The 21,408-nt window shown below is 40.5% G+C and overlaps 1 protein-coding gene across 1 annotated transcript in view; it reads left to right on the top strand.

The window, feature by feature from the left end:
* The window catches only part of KL (klotho), a 46,057-nt gene extending 24,949 nt beyond the window's left edge, over positions 1-21,108 (top strand). Inside the window, exons 2-5 of the mRNA XM_077868142.1 lie at positions 10,186-10,696; positions 11,672-11,940; positions 16,910-18,011; positions 18,557-21,108. Of these exons, the coding sequence (XP_077724268.1) occupies positions 10,186-10,696; positions 11,672-11,940; positions 16,910-18,011; positions 18,557-18,894 (2,220 nt within the window). The 3' untranslated portion in view covers positions 18,895-21,108. The remainder of the gene's footprint in view (positions 1-10,185; positions 10,697-11,671; positions 11,941-16,909; positions 18,012-18,556) is intronic.
* The last annotated feature ends 300 nt before the right edge of the window (positions 21,109-21,408 follow it).

The raw sequence follows: 21,408 nt of genomic DNA, 5'->3' as shown, positions 1-21,408 counted from the left end.
GTTTAGTCCTTTGACCTTTCTTAAAAGAATGTATCTTCAATTTAGAACCAGACAACACCTTGAGGTCTCTTTTTTGGTAGGGAGTAGATACAAATTAGCTGTTTGAATTATTTTTTGCTTATGGGCTGCATTTCGGTTCTTTAACTATTGGTCTCAATTTAATTAAGATTATTTGTAGGATTAAATTAATCCTTTAAGAATTATTCCATTTCATTTAAAGAAAAATCTAAGGAATGATAGCCAGAAGAAACCCTTTTCAGTGTAACCTCTGAAATGTATTTGAATGATGGTTAATATCATCCATGTCTTCTCCAGCTTTCCATTCATCCACTCAGCCACCAACCAGGCATCTTCCCTGAGGTATCAGACCCACAACCCAAACAGAACTTGATCACTCTCGTTCACCAATCCCTTACTGGTTGCTTTCTATGTTGTCCTTGATTCTTTCCCTGCCTTGAAAGTCATGTATAATTCAGCAGCAAGTTTAGCTGATTCCACCTTCAATGATAGCCTAAATCTGGCCACTTCTCACTATCTCCTTTGGACCAAACCAACATCATCTTTTGCCTGGACCAACACAATAACTGCCTAACTGGTTCCCTTGCTCCTGTCTTGCCCTCCTGGAGTCAGTTTGCCACATAGCAGCCAGTGATCTTTTAAAAATCATAAATCACATTGCTACCACACTTGAATAATAAACTTACCCAGCCAGGCCAGTCACAATTATAAGTGCTTTTTATATACTGATTGATTGATTGATTGATTGATTGATTTAATACTGACATATTTAATCCCCGAAAGAATATGAATGTGCTATTCTTGTCCTTATTATATATATATTATATATATTATATATTTTATATATATATTATTGGTATTTATATATATATTATATTGGGATTCTGTTGGGATGATGGGGAATCTAGGAATCAGTTTGGGGAGGATATATAACTTCCAGTGTTGAATCTTCCAATCCATAAACATGGTATCTCCCCTATCCAAACTTGTACCAGAGGTCTTAGCTTAAACAATAAAGAAATAATACAACAAAAGGCAGAATTGAACATTAAAAAACGGTATCTTTCTCCTTTTTCTCTTTCTTCTTCAGCCACTTTGGTAATTTGTGTATTTCCAGGAATTTGTTCATTTCATCTAGGTTATCTTATTTGTTGGCATACAACTTTTATGGTATTCTCTGATAATCCTCCTATTATGGAAGTAGATATACAGAAAAGATCAGTAGTAATATCCCTACTTTTGTTTCTGATTTTAGTAATTTGAGTCTTCTATTTTTCTTAGTCTAGATAACTTGTCAGATAATTGCCTAGATATCTTGTCTATCTTTATATCTACTCTAATCTTTATTATTTCCCTTTTTCTGCCAGCTGTAGGTTTATTTCGCTCTTTTTTTTTTTTTTTTCTGTTTTCTTAAGGTGGAAGGTTAAGTTCTTGATTTGAGGTATTTCTTTTTTAATGTGGTCACTTACAGGTATAAAATTTCCTCTAAGTGCTACTTTTGTTGCATCCCAAAAGTCTTGGCATGTTGTGGTTTGATTTTTATTTCTCTCTGAGTATTTTCTAATGTTCCCTGTGATTTCTCCTTTGACCCACTCATTTTTAAGAATGTGTTCTTTAATTTCCACATATTTGCGAATGCTACTGATTTTTCATTTCACTGTGGTTAGAGAAGATACTTTTAAAATTTATTAAGGATCTCTTTAGGAACTGCCTGCCTCCTTTACTTTCTATATGGTTTGCCACATTCTTGCCAGACCTCAGGCTTTTAAAATTTATTAAAAATTCTTTTCGGGGGGCAGCCCGGGTGGCTTAGCGGTTTAGCGCCTTCAGCCCAGGGCCTGATCCTGGAGACCCGGGATCGAGTCCCATGTCAGGCTCCCTGCATGGAGCATGCTTCTCCCTCTGCCTGTGTCTCTGCCCCCCCCCCCCACTTTGTGTGTGTCTCTTGTGAATAAATAAATAAAATCTTAAAAAAAGAAAAAAGAATTCTTTTGGGTCCTCACATATGGTCAATTCTGGGGAATGTCTCATGTCTTTCTGTTTTTGTTGGGTGGGCTGTTCTGTATGTCCGTTAGTTCTGATTTATAGTAATGTCCAAGGCTTCTGTTTTCTTGTTGACCTGCTGTCTAGATTTTCTAGCCACTATTGAAAGTGGAGTATTGAAGTCTGCAACAATTATTATTGAATTATGTATCTCTCCTTCAGTTCTATCAATTTTTGCTTTATTAATTTTGTTCTCCTGTTGGTGTGCATATGTTTATAACTGCTATAAATTCTTGATGGACTGACCCTCTTCCCATAGGTCATGTTTTTCTCTGTCTCTTGCAACAATTTTTTTAAAGATTTTATTTATTTATTCATGAGAGACACACAGAGAAGAGAGAGGCAGAGACATAGGCAGAGGCAGAAGAAGACTCCCTGCAGGGAGCCCGATGTGGGACTCGATCCCAGATGCTGGGATCATGACCTGAGCCAAAAGCAGACACTTAACCACTGAGCCACCCAGGCATCCTTCTTGCAATAATTTTTTACTGAAAAGTATAGTTTGACTATATTAGTATGGCTACCCCGTCTCTCTTTTGGTTCATTAAATATTGTGTGTTTGATCTCCAATTCTTTCAAGGATTTTTGCATATATATTTCAGGGATATTTGGTTTCTAATTTTCTTTTCCTATATTTTTTGGCAGATTTTTGTATCACTGTTATACTAATTTCATAGATTGAATTGAGAATAGTCTGTCTTCTATTTTCTAAATGAGTTTTTGTGGAATTGGTGGGCTTTTATTTCCCCTTAAATGTTTGCTAGAACTCACTAGTGAGATTATCTGGGTTTACAATTTTCTTTATTGAAAGATTTTTGATCATGAATTTGATTTCTTTGCCTGATATAGATAAATTATGAGTTTCTTTATCTTCTTATGTCAGGTTTGAGTAGTTGTATTTTTCATGGAATTTGTGCATTTTATGGCTACATTGTCAAATTTTTTTCATAAAGTTGCTCATAATATTTTCTTTTTATCCTGCTAGTGTCTGAATATTTGCAGGGCTAACTCCTGTTTTCTTATATTGTTATTTGTATTTTCTAGATTTTTTTTCTTCCTAAGCCATAGCAGGTTTGTAAGAATTTTATTACTATCTTAAAGAAACAACATTGCTTTTGTTAATTTTCTCTACTGATTTTCTATTTCATTCATTTTAGCTTTTATCTTATGTCCTTGCTTCTAATTACTCTGGTTTTAATCTGCTCTTCTGTTTTCTAACTTCTAAAGGTGGAAACTTTGGTCCTTGAGATTTAGATCACTCTCTTTTTGTAATATTAATATTTAAAGCAATGAATTTCCCCTTAAGTTCTGTTTTAGCTGCACCTTACAAATTTCGATTTGATGGTTTTACTATCTTTCGATTTGATGTTTTACTAAAACATTAGAATGTTTTCTAATGCCCCTTTTGATCTATTCTTTGACCTATAGGTTATTCAGAGGTTTATGTTTACTTTGCAAATATTTGGTGGATTTTCTACAAATACAATTTTTTATTTTTAAATTTATTTCCATTCTGATCACAGTACATTCTTTTTAAGATTTTAACATATTGATCTTCTTGAAATTTATTTTATGGTCCAGGATATGGTTTATATTCATAAACATGTCATGTATACTTGAAAATATTGTTTAGTGTAGTGTTGATATAAATGTCAATGAGGGCTGGTTTACAGTATTCTTTTGGCAGTCTGTGTACTTACTGATGTTTTTTGCTATTCAATCAATTAGTGAGAGAGGAGTTGAAATCTCCAACAGTAATTCTTGATTTATTTATTTTTAAAATTCTCTGAGTTTTTGTTTTGTGTATTTTAAAGCTCTGATATCAAGGCACTTAGAATTGTATCTTCTTGATGAATATGACCATTTTTTTTTGTTTTTAAATCATTTTTAATTATTAGAAAAAAATTTTGAGATATAATGGATATATAGCATTATATTAATTTCAGGTGTTCAATATTTGTATGTATTGCAAAATGATCAACACAATAAGTCTAGTTAACATCATCACCATACCAAACTGAATTGTTTTTGATCATGAAAGTGGAGAACAATAAGAATGATAGCCTTTCCTGGGAGCACAACTGCATTCTACGTCAGCCCAAGCCTGCTCTCCACAGGATGGTTCACCTGAGCCCTTAGCCTGAGCAGTAGCTATCCTTTCTCCAGGCAGCCTGTAAAACTCAGCCAGCTTGTGAGAGTTCAGCTCCGGGGATGGATCCTAACTGGTTTGAATTCATCATAGTGATATTCTTCTTGACAATGATTGGTTCAGTAACTGGTCTTGGCCAATCAGAGCAATTTTTACTGGTAAAGGGTTGGCCAAGCAAACCAAATCATTATGAAATGCCCATCCTTGTCTCTGTAACCCTTCTTGTTTTGAAGTCTATTTCATTAGTAATAGACCCATGCCAGCTTTTTTATGCTTGCCATTTCCATGATATATCTTTTCGCATCCTTTTTCTTTTAATCTGTCTAACCTATCTGAGGCTTTATGCTTGAAGTGTGTTTCTTTTACACAGAACATAGTTGGAACGTACTTTTCAAAATCTAGTTTAACGGTATCTGTCTTTTAGTAGTCATTTTTTGTCTATTTTTATTTGAGTAATTATTAGTAGGATTGATATTTATGCTTATCATCTTGCTGTTTGTTTTCTACTTATCTCATTGGTTTTATTTGTTTCTTTCTTTAGGGATCCTTAAAAAAAATTTGTATTTTTCAGTATTTCACTTTTGTTATTCTATTGGCTTTTAAGGTAAATGTTTAATATATTTTTGTGGTTTCTCTAAAGATTATTCATCGTGATCTAGGTAGATCCTAGTTTACATAGAATTAATATTGTTAATCACACTTGATAAAATTTTCATTTTTATATTGCTGCCTTTTGCCTTCTCAGCTCTGCAATGCTACCATGTGTTGCTTGCTTGGGTTTCATTTTCCTCACCCAGATCTGGAAACTGAACCAAGGCAGGATGCTGAAATGGACATGAAGCCCACTTCCTATGTTTTCCTTCCCTCACTATTTTCAAACTGCCCAATTTGTGTGAAACTTTCCATTGGGCTCTGTGAAGGATACAAATAAGTAAATGACAAGGAGTTATTTAACGTGAAAGAGAATGTTTATATGTGCTATGGAATTCAGAGTATTTCAGCTGACTTCTAAGCTTTAGTGATACTAGCTGATTGGCAGAAAGGAATAGGAGATTGATTTTTTTCCCCTTGTTTTTTCAGAATGTAGATTTCACATTCAACACTGAGGCTGGGAAGGAAGTGAAGAGGATATCACACACCAGTGTCTTATGTCCCAAAATGGATCACTAGTACATTTTGAGACAATACAGTATTATTCTCAGAGGCCAAATTCCTTCTAATTTATTTTCTTAATGGTGTGTGCCTAAAAGCTCTCTGTCTTTCAAGGTCTCAGAAATAAAATACAACCAGGATATCTTATGAAAGAGTTTTCCTATTCTGGACCAGAAAAATGTTTGCTGCTGTCCCAAACTCTGATCTGGTTCTTACTTCCAGCCTTCATTCCTCCATATATATTTATTATACTTATTCTGCACCCAGACATTTTTAGAATCTGAGATAAAAGACCCAGTCAGTGCCTTGAAAATACCTACAATATAGATACTTAAGTGAATGCAAGACAATTTGGTGAAGATCTTTGACAGAGGCCAGCCATGGAGACACATGGAATGGACACCGAAGGGCAGAGAGAGGGAAGAAGTCAGGGAGGACTTCTCAGAAAGGTGATGCTTGAGCTGAGGTTTGAAGTGAGGTGAGGCTGGAGGTACCAGGGATAGGAAAACTTGGGAGAGCTGTACCTATGAAGGCATGAAAGCCTAGGGGATTTCAGACCTTCGTGGAAGGTTCAATGTGCCTAGGACTCAGGATCTGAAGCAGAGAACAACAGAGAACAGTTAGGCAGAGATTATTTAGATCATGGCTTTCAGATAACCATCATGGACAGTTCAGCAGGGTCATCTGTGCAGCTCCTATGAGCTATTTTCCTTTCTTTAATTTTAAGGTTTTTTCTTACCTCTAAAGCAATAAATGTATATGGTAGGAAATGAAAAAATATAGATAAGCAAATTTAAGAGAATTATACCACCCACAATCCTGCTACAAACCTCTTTTAACAACTTATAAATAATTCCAGATTTTTATGTACGTGTTTTTCTTTAATTGAAAAAAACACTGTTAAACTCTACGTACTGCTTTGTAACCTGCTTTTCTGTTCAGTCAGTATTTTAGAAATAGTTTTGCCATGTTAATGGATGTTCTTCTGCATTATTTGTAATATCTGAATGGTAGTATATCTTTAGTAATACCATAATGTGTTAAAACTGCATATATGAGTGTGAATATATTTGAATATTGGGCATTTCTATCGTTTTTAGTATTTTGCAATCAGAAATAGTATGAAGGTGAACATTCTTAGGCACACCCGTAATTACTTCCCTGAGTGCTTGTCAATAGCTTTGTTAAATCTCAATCTTGAAATGACAGTTTTGAAATGTAAGATTAACACACCTGGAATAATTAGAAAGCAATGCAAAAAACCAAATATAACCATTTTCCCCTTAATCATCCTTTGTTGTTGCTATGCTCTAAGTGGTGACCCTCCTACACCTGGCCTTATAGTAGTCGATTACTTAAATCTACCATCTGAAAATGGAATGAAGCAGGGTTCAGTTCAGTTCAACAGACACGTGCCAGGGAGGGGATGAGGGAACACACAGGGAGCATAGTCTGGGCAGGGAGGCATCATTACCTACAGTAGGTGATCCAAGAGAGGTATGGCTGAGACTTGGAGGGCACCCAGAAGAGGGATGCACAGCCCTCAATGTGGGTAGGATGTGGCAGGCAGGATGTGGTGGGAGTTGGGGAACTTCCTGGAGCAGATGCCCCTCATGGGATAACCACCAAGTTGAGTTGCTATGGTGAACAGTCAAGTAACTGATAAATAGGGGGTTGGGGGTGGGGTGAGTGCTTAAGGCAAGTGATATCCAAGACACTTTGTATATTAGTTTGGGTTCCCCAGAGAAAGTTCACCCTTCCTTCCCCTTTTTGTTCTCTTCAGCTCCTCAAAGCATTGGATGATGCCAACCCGCCTTGATGAGGGTGACCATTACTCAGCCTATCAATTCAAATGCTAATCTCTTCCAGAAAGGCCCTCATAGACACACCCAGAGATACTGTGGTTAAGATTTGCTCGATTAACATTTGTTAAGTGGAGCACAGTGCTGTTTGGTGAGCCTCAGTTCAACAACGGAGAACTTGATATTGAAAAATTTGTGACTCACAGGTCCTGAAGGAGGTATACGGCCCTTAAGGGGCCACTTGGCGGGATCAGGCAGAGCACAGACAAAGATAGAGGCAGGATCTAAATATAGGCCTTTATTAAGGTTCCTAGGTTAGGGCCAGACTGGTCAATTCAAATAAAAAAACAGATTCTGGTAAGTCCCAGGAGGGTCTATGGAAAGAGCCTATAGGTAGAGGGGAGGGAGGGGGCTTGTGGATCACAAGCGCTATTCAGGAGGTCATGTCAGGATCTTACATTTGCCTGTGACCCTGCAGGCTGCTGTCTAGGGCATGCACACGTAGGAGGGGCTAGTGTCAGTTTAAGGTCCCTTAAGTCCCTTGGCCCAACAAAATGGATGCTGAGGCAGCATTACTGTGGTGCAGCTTAGCTAAACCCTTGACAAATGTTTGACCAGCTATCTGGGGAGTCCCTCAGCCCAATCAAGTTGACACATAAAATTAATCATCAACTTCCCAATGCTGCAAATTTACACTTCTCTAAAATAATCAACTACTTCATAGACACTTTTACTTGCATCCTATCATTTCATCTTCATCATGTCCCTGCAAGAGAATACCTTCTATTCCTATTTGTACAGAAGTAACTGAGGTTCACACTGCTAATGGATGCAGGAGTTTTGATCCAAACCTAAGTCTCTTCTAATCCAATCCCTTGATGGTATCACTACATAACTTGGCTGTACTTAAGCTGAATTCCATAGCAGGTGGTATTCTATGCTTTATGGGCTAAGCTTTCCTTTTTTGGCCTGCTCAACCTTTAGGTAGAGAAGGAATAAGCATTCATGGAGACCTTCCCATGTTCAAACTCTGTGTTAGGTGTTCTATGTAAATTATTTAGTCCTCATAACATCCCTGTGGGAGACACAAGGAAGTTAGCCTCACCTGACCAGGTTATGTAACACGGTTAAAGGCACACACAAAAAAGTAATGGAGCAGGAATTTTATCTGACATTAAAGACTGTGTGTACACTACCATGTGGCCAGGGCATTCATTTCCTCGCCAGACCTCCTCTGCGTGGTGTCAAAGTATCCAAGGTTAGAGGAATGGTGCATTAGTGTAGGCCATTCTGTTGTATGACTCCCACTTCAGCTACCTGCCAAACTGGCCCAGATTAGGAAGTTCTCGGGTTGCTTTCACTCCTGCCTGGCTTCTTAGATTCTCCATCACGATATTTGTTCTATTGAGCATGTCTGTTAAATTTAAGACATAAGTGTCTATGGGCCTCAATGGACCTAGTTAAGAAAATGCTGTGGTCTAATATCCTGAGGACTAGCCTAAGCTGCTCCCTTCCTTTTCTGCTTAACTGTTAAATGGCATTGGTGAGATTTCTTGACAATGGTGAAGAGACTGATCAGGTGGTACAGGTGAGGAAGATAGAGGTGGGAGACGTCACAGAGCCAGCAACCTAGCCCAACTGAGCTCCAGTTTTCTTGAACCACGTGGGCAAATGCCACTATTCTTCTGATTCACTTTTTATTCTTCATTTCCTTTTTCGCATATGGGTAGCTGCTTCAGGTCATGAAAAAAAATATATTCAGTGGAATGAAACACAGTAGATATTTACTAAGAAACTAAAAATGAAAGTTAGATGTAAACTGTTTTATTCCACTGAAATATTTGGCTGAACTCATAAGAACAGTGATGAGATCATTCTTGGACACCTGCACTGAAATGAACCATGAGAAGAATATTTAGGAGAAATGAAGAGGATATCTGACATACTGAGTGAATGAGCTTCTTAGGCCCAGGGAGTGGGATGAAATTGGCATGATCATTTTGGAGTATATGAGTCAAACAGAGAATTGGAATGGGGTTTTCAGGGAGGTTACATTAGGGGAGTAAAAGGCTGATAAACAACTCTTGTATTTGTAGAAAAATAACGGGAGTAAATCAACAAATTCTAAAGTGAAGAGAAACTTGATTCAAGCAAGGGAGGAAAAACCCTGCAATCCTCACTAGTCTTTGTAAATAAAAGGAAAACAAGTAAAAATAAGATACCAGAAGTCAGTTGGATTTTACAGGAGTATAAAGTTAATCTTAAGGAAGCAAAGCCCATTTCATTGATGTAGGAAACTCCCAGCTGAGTGCTAACAATGGACATCTGATCTCCCTGAGGCTGTACGTGGGTGATTCTTGCTCTTGGCTCGTACCTTGCACCTGGTGAGAAAACCAGCACCGTCTGAGTTCCAGAGGATGGGCCAAGGTTAGATATTGGAGCTGGTCCTTTAATTTATTGTGCTGATTCTTCTTAGGGAAGAACAAAGGTTGTGGGAACATGTGTTAGAATTTTAGCTGTGAGACATGCACACAAAATATTAAAATGACTCCAACAATTTGAGTCAACTCGAAAACTCCCAGTCTCTTAGGATAAAAATAAATATAATCCTGTTTAGAAAGTCCTGGTGTGATCATAATGTAGGATTGGTTCCTTTCATGAGGCCTATTAATGAAAAATTACAAAATCCAAAGTCAATTAAGTAGTAAGATATTATAACAAATTCTTATTTCATTAACTTTTCAAAGTATGAATAATCACTTTGCATTCAAGACAAGAAATGCACATTTTCCGCTGGCTACCGAAAAACAATGGAAACAATTCTGGTCATGGTAGCAGCTTACTGTGGGCTGACCTAACTCTGAAAATAATTTATTGTTTCCAGGTGACTGTTAAACACTGTGGGGTTATTCATTAGGTTAGGCTTGATGAGAAACAGATACCAATAGAGTTGGGGATTCAAAAATGTACTATATTTCTTCTCACAATCAGAGAAATTCACCATGGCTTTTCTCTTTATAGGCTCACGCCAAAATCTGGCATCTCTACAATACTTCTTTCCGCCCAACTCAGGGAGGCCAGGTATCCATTGCCCTAAGCTCCCACTGGATCAATCCTCGAAGAATGACCGACCATAGCATCAAAGAATGTCAAAAATCTCTTGACTTTGTACTAGGCTGGTTTGCCAAGCCCATATTTATTGATGGTGACTATCCTGAGAGTATGAAGAATAACCTGTCATCTCTTCTGCCTGTTTTTACTGAATCTGAGAAAAAGTTCATCAAGGGAACAGCTGACTTTTTTGCTCTTTCTTTTGGACCAACTTTGAGTTTTCAACTCTTGGACCCTCATATGAAGTTCCACCAATTAGAATCTCCCAGCCTGAGGCAACTCCTTTCTTGGATTGACCTTGAATATAACCACCCTCAAATATTTATTGTGGAAAATGGCTGGTTTGTCTCAGGGACCACCAAGAGAGATGATGCCAAATATATGTATTACCTCAAAAAGTTCATAATGGAAACCTTAAAAGGTAGGACTGGGGGTAAAATTCTAATTTCCTGCCAAAATCCACAGGAAAAACAATCTTTCAGATGATCTGTAATAAACTACATGAATTTATAGTTTTTATAGTTTTTAATCATAATGCAGAAAATCATTTTGGCAATGGCAGGAATGCACTTATATAACATCTTTCTTATTTGGGGCCTTAAATGCATTTTGAAAACTCATTTTGTCAATGAGGAACTTAAATGCATTTTTAAAACTCCTTTGTCAATGAGAAACTGGGTTATGATGTGTGAAGTAACCAGATTTTCAGTTACTACTCTAGATTTTTATTTTTTACTTTTTAAAAAGATGTTATTTATTTATTCATGAGAGACACAGAGAGACAGAGACATTGGCAGAGAGAGAAGCAGGCTCCCTACAGGGAGCCCCATGGGACTCAATCCCAGGGCCCCAGGATCATGACCCAAGCCAAAGGCAGATGCTCAACCACTGAGACACCCAGGCACCCCACTACTCTAGATTTTCAGATGGTATTAAGGATTAAGTAAATCCCCTGATATCTAGATCTCTGTGTATATTTTTGGGTTCTTACTATTTGCACTGAATAAAATAATTTTTAAAGAAAAAGGAATGTCAACACTTTCTGAAGAAAACATTCCAGTGGTCGTGCTTTGAAAGGTTTTATTCATTTATTGCAGCAGACACAATGCTAGAATAGAAGATGAAGTAAGACACGTCTCTGGCCCAAAGACCACCTAACAGAAATAAAAATATTTCAAGCAAAAAACATATTGGAGGCCATCCTATTTGTGAAGACACTTATTTCTAGAATTATCCAGGTGTGGCAGCTTTTCATTAGTAAAAAAGGTCATAGGTTTACCAAACACTAAGCATTGTATGTAACTTATTTCCACATATAGTAAACCCCTCAAATGCTCTTGAATTGTGAGTGCCCAGCTAAGGGTCATGTTGTTTTTGTCCTTTCTTCTCTTTGCAGCCATCAGGCTGGATGGGGTGGATGTCATCGGATACACAGCGTGGTCCCTTATGGATGGCTTCGAGTGGCACAGAGGCTACAGCATCAGACGTGGACTCTTCTACGTGGACTTTCTAAGCCAGGATAAGAAACTGTTGCCAAAGTCTTCAGCCTTGTTCTACCAAAAGCTGATAGAGAAAAATGGCTTCCCTCCTTTACCTGAAAATCAGCCCCTAGAAGGGACATTTCCCTGTGACTTTGCTTGGGGAATTGTTGACAACTACATTCAAGTAAGTCAGCTGACAAAACCAATGAGCAGTCTCACCAAGCCCTATCACTAGTAAGTAGTGCTTCCTTCTTAGGTTATCATGGCACATTGTCCATTCTTCAGGCCAAAGGCGGATCCTTAATGAGCATAGTAAGGGCACAGCTTGGAATTTGCACCCTTCTTTCCAAAAACCTTCCTAGCTTTATCTTGCACCTTAAATCAGCCCCAAAGGAAGAACATATTTAAAATATATGACTACTTAAGATCTGAAAAAATATTAAAAAAGATAAAATACTCCCTTTTAACACAGTGGTTTTCACAGTGCTTTTTAAAAGCAGGTGGGTTCTTCCATAAACAAGATGTAACACAGTACCTCAGGTCTCAGTGGAGCCGCTGAGCTTGAGGCAGGAACATCAGGACATCTCTGTCCCCTCCGGAGGCATAGCTGTGCCCTGTTGCACAAGCCCATTGGCAATAAAAACCCTTGCTCCAATGATTCATTGCACAAAATTTCATTTCTGAAACTGGTCATTGAAGTGGTAAGGAAGTTCTTCCAAATGATCCAAATGGTCAGCCAATATTTATTGAGCACTTACTATTTAATTAATCAATATTATTTTTAACTTTCCAATCCTAAAGGGTTTCCTAGAGTTTGATGGAATATTTTAGTAGCATTTATTGGATGTTTAGCATACAAAGCCCTATGTTAACTGCCGGGGGTGCTTCGTCGAGGGGAGTACACACTGAGATGAGTATGGTTGACCCCTGCTTTCAAAAAGGCCTGTTGAGGGAAAATGCTGGATACACAAATAATGGAGTGCACAGAGCAGGGTGCTAAGTGAGCAGGGTGGTGGTAGCGTGTTGCTGACCAATATGAATGTAGAGATCAAGACAGAGACAGAGTTTGGTACCCATGGAGAAGCAATGGTATTTAGCATGTCGGGTGCTTCTAGCCAATTCATTGCTTTGGTAGGAGAGGAAAAATAACTTTCCCTCTACCCTTCTGAGTTCTTAGCTGAGATACCCTATAATTAGAGACAGGTTAACAAGAGAAAAGCAGGAGCACATGGGTGGCTCAGTGGTTGAGTGTCTGCCTTCGGCTCAGAGCTCAAGTCATGATCCTAGGGGTCCTGGGATTGAGTCCTGAATCAGGATCCCTTCAGAGAGCTTGCTTCTCCCTCCGCCTATGTCTCTGTCTCTGTCTGTCTCTTTCTCTCTGTATCTCTCATAAATAAATAAATAAATAAATTAATAAAATCTTTAAAAATAAAAAAGAAAAGCAAACAGAAGTTTATTAATATGTGTAGCTTACATATACATGGGAGATACTCAGAGAAAAATGCGTAAATACTTGAGGTGATTTAGGATTCGGGCTTACATACCATCTTAATAGAAAAGGCCAGAAGCTAGGGTGGGATATGGGTCTCTTAGGGAAGAAGAAACAATTTTCAGGAAAGATGAATGGGCCCTTAGAAGAATAGATGGAAACCACAATAGTCTGTGACACAGCCCATCTGTGTGTTGTGGTGACCTCTGGTCTCCTTTTCTGTGACAAGACTCCACCTTGCCTAGGTGAGGAAACTCCTGGGAGGGGACTGATGACAACTGAGTTCCTTTGGGAGGATCTGTCTTCAGGCAGGTAAGGGGAGCTCAGAGAAAGCCTTTCCCTGCATTTGCTATAATTTTTGAGCCCTGCAGCTCACAATAATCAGTATAGCAGAGGGGCATAGTTTGGGATGGTAGGCCCTGAGTTCCCACAGTCACATTTTGGGGTGGCATATTCTGTTACCCTTCAGTTCCAAAGAAGTATTTAGGATACTCAGACCTGAGGAAAGATCTTTTAGTTGAAATGGGTTGCTGTTTTCTTGTAAGTATCGAAGGAAATAAATCAACAGTATCCTGAATATATTTTTTTGCTGAGGTGTATAATTCTTAGGTCTTTCGCAGACCACAGTGAGTTTAAAGGGCAGTCTCAGATTCATATCCCTTCTTATATTTAAAAGGTGACTGCGAGACACAGATAGCAAGGATATCTGAGTGCAGGAGCAATACTTGCAGCTCTGCCCTGTTGGGTTTGGGGGTTTCTTCCCTTCTCTTCTTTCCTTCCCCCTCAGCCTCTGTTCCTGGAACTTCCCTTTCTTAATTTCTCTCCTGTGAGATCCACAGTGGGGCTCAAATAGGCTGCTGGTGAGGAGGAAGGGGACAAGGGGACAAAGGGAGGGTGATGGGCTCCCCATCCCTCCTTCCTCCCCTGCTGAGGGTAGCTTGGTCCCTGGTCTGTGTTCTCTCTCACGACCTTCTGCCCGGCCCCACTCCCTGCCCGGCCCTGTCCCTGATGACTCGTGCTATGCCCTGACGTCTGATAGCAGCCCATGCCCAGGCAGGTAATTCCCAGTTCAGTTTTTACATGCAGTAAAGTTTCCGACAGCATCTCTGTGCAGACAGTGTGAACTCGGGGAGTTGCAAGACACTGCAGGGAGCCCCTTCCCTCCTGCTCTGTTCCTCATCCCTGGACTGTGTTTGTCTTGGGAGCTGGTAAGTAGTGAGCAAGTTTTAAGAGTACAACCTATTTCCTTGAGAGATCAGAGAAACTCTGGTCTGATGCAATAAGTGAAGAGGAAGGGAGATGGGGAGAGGATTGCTTTTTCTACTCCTTAAGGGCACTTGTTTTAGAATTTGATCTGATGCCAGCCATGCATCAGTCCTGGACCCTTCCTGGGAGGTTGCCCTGCCGTTTTTACTTCTTCAGTTGCGGGGCGGGGGGGGTCCCTATTCCTTCATACAGCAGAGCCCCCCAGTCTCTCCTACACACAACCAGCCAAACACTAACTCATTCTCAAACCCATGGTGGCTGAACATCTCCAGAAGCTCTCTAGTGGGAAAAGGTTGCAACTGCTTTTTTGTTCTTTTTTCTTTTCACCTTGAGCACTGCATTGTTTTGGCAGTGCCCTTTTTAAGTTAACTTCCTAACTGGCAAATTGAAAACAAGTTTTTTGGTAGGGCAGTTCTGAGGAGTGTGTGTGTATGTTTTAATTTACAAGCTGTTCTCTATACTTTTAATACATTATGTTAAAGCCCTGAGAAGTAATTTTTAAACCTTTGAAATTCATCCTTTTCCCTCTTGGCTAGTATTTTAAACTCCTAATACAAATAAATTCCTAATATTAATCCTAAAAAACTTTAAAAAGAATATTCCAGTAAGAGTACCATCTGTCTGAAGTCTGACCTCTGGCTTGTTCACATGGACTGTCATGGTCACTGGACCTAATTTAACCAGGCAACAGGTTTGTTTTCTCCTAACCATTCATGCTCATAGTAAACAGGGGTACAGAACCTGCTACATGCTGGGGTCATAGAGCTTCTCTAACATTGGCCACTATTAGGAGAAAGTTTCTTCTGTAATATATTACATATATATTTCATACCCATTTCTTCTAAAAAGCTCCACTTTATTTTCCTTTTTTTTTAATTAAGAAAAGTAAAAAAAGAAAGAAAGAAAGAAAGAAAGAAAGAAAGAAAGAAAGAAAGAAAGAAAAGTCAACAAATTAATGGAGGTTAGATAGAGTGATGCCTGAGTACTCATTTCTAGGTGACTTGTATTTTTAAGAAATAGATTTCCCCCACCCCCAGAAATTATACCTTAGTCTCTCCTATTTGTTTGCAGATGGAGTGAATAAAAGCTCCTATTTTGGAAAAATTGTGGTAGAAACGTTACAAATTTAGTCAGCTCGGAGCTCTGTAAAAATAATCCAGAGAATTCCTTCAAGTCATGAACACTTTCACTTCAAAAGAGCATGCAAATATTTTCTCTTGCAAAGCTGAGGAAACAAGATTTGTGGGCGCATCACAGTGGAAAAATACTTCTTAGAGCATTCCCACAATACTAGGGGAAATGCATGTGTGGGTGATCTACAAGGGACAATTCTCCAGAGAAAGCAATTTCCCTCTGACATGCTGGTTTTTATTACTTTCCTTTATAAACACAGCACTGACCCCTTCAAAGGATCAGCAGCTCAGGCTGGCAGAATGCAAAGAAACCTCTGCCAGAGATTCCAAACTGGAGTTTGAGCCCTGCTTGTATATGGAGGGTCAAACCAAGGGACTCATTCTAACAGACTGTTTTTGAAGAGAAAACTGGTTTAGTCAGTGAATCCTTAGGATGAGCTTCCAGTGTGTATTTTCCCCCATGGTTTCACATGGGGAGGGAACATTTTGTGATTTCCATTTTATAATTTGTCCACTTTTGCTAAATACCAATTTTCATTTTGGAGGCTAGTGTATCAGATGATCGAAAGCCATTGGTGTCATGATCATCACAGAAAAATAACTCAGGAAAAATTTGAAACTATGGTCAAACAGCCCCGTATGTGTAAATGACAACATTGTTCCTCATTTCCACATTCTTGAACATTTTTATCAGCAGATTGAATCTGTTGAGTTCTGTCTTTGACACTAATGCCAACAAAAGACAATAGTTACACATACCTAGCGTGCTGTCTACCTACAGCAAACTTCAGTTTAGAACTTGATTTTAAGAAGCATGGTTTGATTTTAAGTATCATTGCATTTTCTGCCTCTAACTCAGGTTTTACGCTTTATCTTTTTGTCTATTTTTCTTTTTAATTTGGGAGCCTCACATTATCAGTGCTTTCTCCTTAAAATACAGACGTTCAAAAGTCTGCTTTTGCTTGCTTAACACGGACCAGAGGGGTGTGAGAATCATTAATGTTTGTCATCTGAAATGACACGTAAAAATTAAGATTTAAGAAAACAAACGATAGAGTAACAGTGCAAGAGTCAGAACTACGGGTATAAGAAGTCGGCATCAAAAAGTGGGATTTTTTTTTTTTTTTTTTTTGTAACGGATTGCATTTTCTGCTACAGAGGCTTGTCTCTTTGCTCCTCCTGCTTGCTGGCGTCCTGGAGGGGACTGCACGGAGCTGCCTTTCCAGGGCGGCAGGTGAAGCTCACGCTCCCTCCTCTCCTGGCAGGTGGACACCACTCTGTCTCAGTTTACCGACCCGAACGTTTACCTGTGGGACGTCCATCACAGCAAGAGGCTGATTAAGGTGGACGGGCTGCGGGCCAAGAAGAGGAAGCCCTACTGCGTGGACTTTGCCGCCATCGGGCCCCAGGTGGCCCTGCTGCAGGAGATGCACGTCTCGCATTTTCACTTCTCGCTGGACTGGGCCCTGCTCCTGCCGCTGGGCAACCAGTCCCGGGTGAACCACGCGGCCCTGCACTACTACGGCTGCGTGGCCAGCGAGCTCCTGCGCGCCAACATCACCCCGGTGGTGGCGCTCTGGCGCCCCGCCGCCGCGCACCAGGGCCTGCCGGGGCCGCTGGCCCAGCGCGGCGCCTGGGAGAACCCGCGCACCGCCCTGGCGTTCGCCGAGTACGCGCGCCTGTGCTTCCGCGCCCTGGGCCGCCACGTCAAGGTGTGGATCACGCTGCGCGAGCCGCCCACGCGGAACCTGACGCTCCGCGCCGGGCACAACCTGCTGCGGGCGCACGCGCTGGCCTGGCGCGTGTACGACGAGCAGTTCCGGGGCTCGCAGCAGGGGAAGGTGTCCATCGCCCTGCAGGCCGACTGGGTGGAGCCCGCCTGCCCCTCCTCCCCGAAGGACCGCGAAGTGGCCGAGAGGGTTCTGGAGTTCGACGTCGGCTGGCTGGCCGAGCCCATCTTCGGCTCCGGGGACTACCCGCGGCTGATGCGCGACTGGCTCACCCGGAGAGACCATTCCCTCCTGCCCTATTTCACTGACGAAGAGAAGAGGCTAATCCGGGGTTCCTTTGACTTCCTGGCCTTGAGCCATTACACCACCATCCTCGTGGACTGGGAAAAAGAAGACCCAGTCAAATACAATGACTACCTGGAAGTGCAGGAGATGACCGACATCACCTGGCTCAACTCCCCCAGTCAGGTGGCCGTAGTGCCCTGGGGCCTGCGCAAAGTGCTCAACTGGCTCAAGTTCAAGTACGGAGACCTCCCCATGTATATCGTATCCAACGGCATAGATGACGATCCGCGGGCAGCCCAGGACTCGTTGAGGGTGTATTACATGCAGAACTATGTAAATGAAGCTCTGAAAGGTACGGCCCGGCCCGCCCGCCCGACCACAGCGGTCCCTAGAAGCCGTGTCCCCGGGCCGCGGTAGCCAAGAGGGGACACACCCACTGGCACTCCCACCGCAAGGTGCTGCCCGTGCCTTCCACGCTGAGCAAGTCCAAGAGACAGCTCGCATCTTCCCCCAGGGACGATGCAGTCCAGCTCGAAAAGAGCGGACAATCCCTAGCACCTCCTCTGAAGCTGTAAGCCCGTGGCCTCCCTTGTCCCCTACCTCGGATGGGTTCACGGCTCTCTTGCCTCCTGCAGGTGCCTAAAGATTTAAGCCGAGCCCATCATAGGAGGTTTAATTACGGAAAACCTACCATGTTACACGTAGCTCAGTATCGGTCCTTGCATGAAAGAAGCCCTTTATGGTTAAACCTAACTTAGTTATTAAATGGTATTGAAAAAAAACTTTTAAAAAATAAAAACAAATGGTATTGGAAGTTTCCCCGATGCACTCACTAATGCGGTTTAAGTGTCGCCTACAAACATTTTTAATGACTGTTCTGTCCTTTTGTTTTTCCAGCCTACGTATTGGATGGTATCAATCTTTGTGGATACTTTGCCTACTCATTTAATGATCGCACAGCTCCGAAGTTTGGCCTCTATCATTATGCTGCAAACCAGTTTGAGCCCAAACCGTCGGTGAAGCATTACAGGAAAATTATTGACAACAATGGCTTCCCAGGCCCTGAAACTTTGGGGCGGTTTTGTCCAGAGGAATTCACCCTGTGCACCGAATGCAGCTTTTTTCACACCCGAAAGTCTTTACTGGCTTTCATAGCTTTCCTACTTTTTGCTTTTATTATTTCTCTTTCTCTGATTTTCTACTACTCTAGGAAAGGCAGAAGAAGTTATAAATAGTCCTGAACATTTTCCTATTCATCTATTTTGAAATAATTATGCACATACATCAGCTGTTAACCATTTGCACTTCTCAGTGTTGTGAAACTATAGGTTTCGTTATTCCGGCTTCTAGAAGAAAAATTTTTGTGGCATATGACAGACGTTTGTAAATGAGCATAGCTGATTGTAAAATATTGGATAATGTGAATAGTGCCTGGATTTGTTCTTTTTTTGAAGGGTAATCAAAGACTGTCAGGGGCCATCATTCCTGTAACACACACTGTAACAAATGTATGGGAAGTGGGGGTCACTCTGCAACATTTTTACAGAAATTGAATGGTGCCCATTCAATTAGTGCCCATTCTTAAATGTAATGTTTATCTCGAAGTAATAATTGCAGATGTTGGAATAAAAAGTTAAAAGGTCCCAAGCAACCATCTCTAAACCGCCATGATATGCCTAAGGGTTCGCTGTTGAACCAAGTTTCCCCTGAAAAACAAAGGGGTAGAATATAGGAGAAGTGACAAGGAGCCAAGGGGGGCAGCAACGTTCCTTTTAAAAGCAGTGTTTCTAGCAAATGCTGCTAATATTAGTTTCCGTGTCTGGTTAATGATATGTTTAGCAGAGCAGATTATAGAACTTCATCGTTTGTGACTTTTGAGGTCTCCAGGCCCGGGAGTCCTTGAGGACTTTGTGTTACTGGGGCCTTACCAAGGGCCTGCGCAAAAAGGACTCTTAATGTTTGTAGAAAAATAAGTATGAATCGTGAGATGTTGGCCTCTTCAGGAAGCATGAACTGATCTTGAAATGCATTGTACTGCGTGGCTCTAGGGGGAGGAAAGGAGGAAAAAGTACTTATTATGAGCAACAGTATGATTAATTTGATTATAAACTCTTCGATTTTAGAGCACTCCATGCAATGAATGATGTGACCTTTCCTGAGCAAGTGAGAACGAAATAATAACTCATCCGCTGACGAGTGACTTCGCTTGCTGTTCTTCAGAATGTGTCATGATTTCTTTGAATTGAGGTTTTTAAAATTCTTAGTAGGCTCCAAAGCATTTGGTCTGATAACACTGGGAGATTTGTTCCTATGATTGCTGAGGTTTATTTTACATTGTTGCTGCAACTTCTGTGGAACTAGCTTTGAACTAGTTTTGCTTTGAACTTTCACAGTGAAACAGGCTACTGATTTCTAGAAAGGGCTAATGAGGTCTTATCCTTGAAAGCCCCTTAAGTTTTGATGATTTTCAGACAGGGGTCTTTCTGTTACACTGGAGTTGCGGATGATCATGTTATTTCTTTTCTAGATAAGCCAATATCATATCAGGCAAGGTAAACCACTATCATATCTAGCATCGCTAATCTTGCTGACACAGGGTGATAGTGTGCAAAAAAATTGCTGTACTGTATTATGTATCATCTTCAGAGGTGGTAGGATTTTTTTTCCATGAAAGATGAGCTTTTGTTGGTAATCTTTTAAAAATTGGACTTGGTATTAAAATTAGAAACTAGATATAATAGTTTCTTTTATGTATATATTTTTTCCGATTCTTAGAGTAATTTATGTTCATTGTAAAAAATTGAAAAACACAGAAACTATATGTAAAGAGAAAAATGACCTATAAGCTCACTACCAAAGTGGCCACTATTAACATAGCCGATGTATTTTATTTTGCATGGAGTCAGATCATATTGCAAATAATTATGTGTCTTTATTAATTTCTATCGTGTGTGTTTCTTTTGTCATTAGTCTTCAAAAGCATGATTTCTAATAGTTGTAGAGTGATTCTGCTTTATGAATTTATCACAACTCATGTAACCATTCCTATTGGTTGGACCAGTTTATTGTTAATTACTGTTAAATAATGTTTAAAAATATTCTTGCTACAACATTAATTTTCATTTCCTTGAGTGTAGACAGAAGTAATTCTGTCCCTTGATGAAGTATTGTAATAAATCTGCCTGAGGCTTTGCTTCTTTCCTGATTATATAACTGGCTACTAGATACATTTCTTAAAAAACAAAAGAGAGGGGATCCCTGGGTGGTGCAGCGGTTTAGTGCCTGCCTTTGGCCCAGGGCGCCATCCTGGCCCCCCGGGATCGAATCCCACGTCGGGCTCCCGGTGCATGGAGCCTGCTTCTCCCTCTGCCTATGTCTCTGCGTCTCTCTCTCTTACTGTGTGCCTATCATAAATAAATAAAATAAAATAAATTAAAAAAAAAAGAGAACTTTTTTTGAGTTGACTGAACTACATAGAACATGGGTGGTGAAGAAATGGGTCTGACAGCAAGGCGGAAAGATGGGTGGCGATGCAGGGTGCCCCAGGCTCATCCTTGTGGTGGAGCAGAGACTTTTAGACGCTGGGAGAGCAAAACAGAGGAAGACCGGAAAGAGACAAAAACAGAGACGCCAAAGAGCTGGAAGAGAAATGACATCTCGAAGCCATCCAACTCAGGTACTGTGAGAGCAGCATGCTAACGTCGAGTCCCCTTGTGGACCTTGGCAGGAGGTCGGTGGCTCCCACTGGC

This window comes from Canis aureus, chromosome 24, assembly GCF_053574225.1.
Source record: "Canis aureus isolate CA01 chromosome 24, VMU_Caureus_v.1.0, whole genome shotgun sequence".
Taxonomy (NCBI): Eukaryota; Metazoa; Chordata; class Mammalia; order Carnivora; family Canidae; genus Canis; species Canis aureus.
Note: the sequence above shows the minus strand (reverse complement) of the source record. Positions and strands in the feature narration are given on the sequence as shown.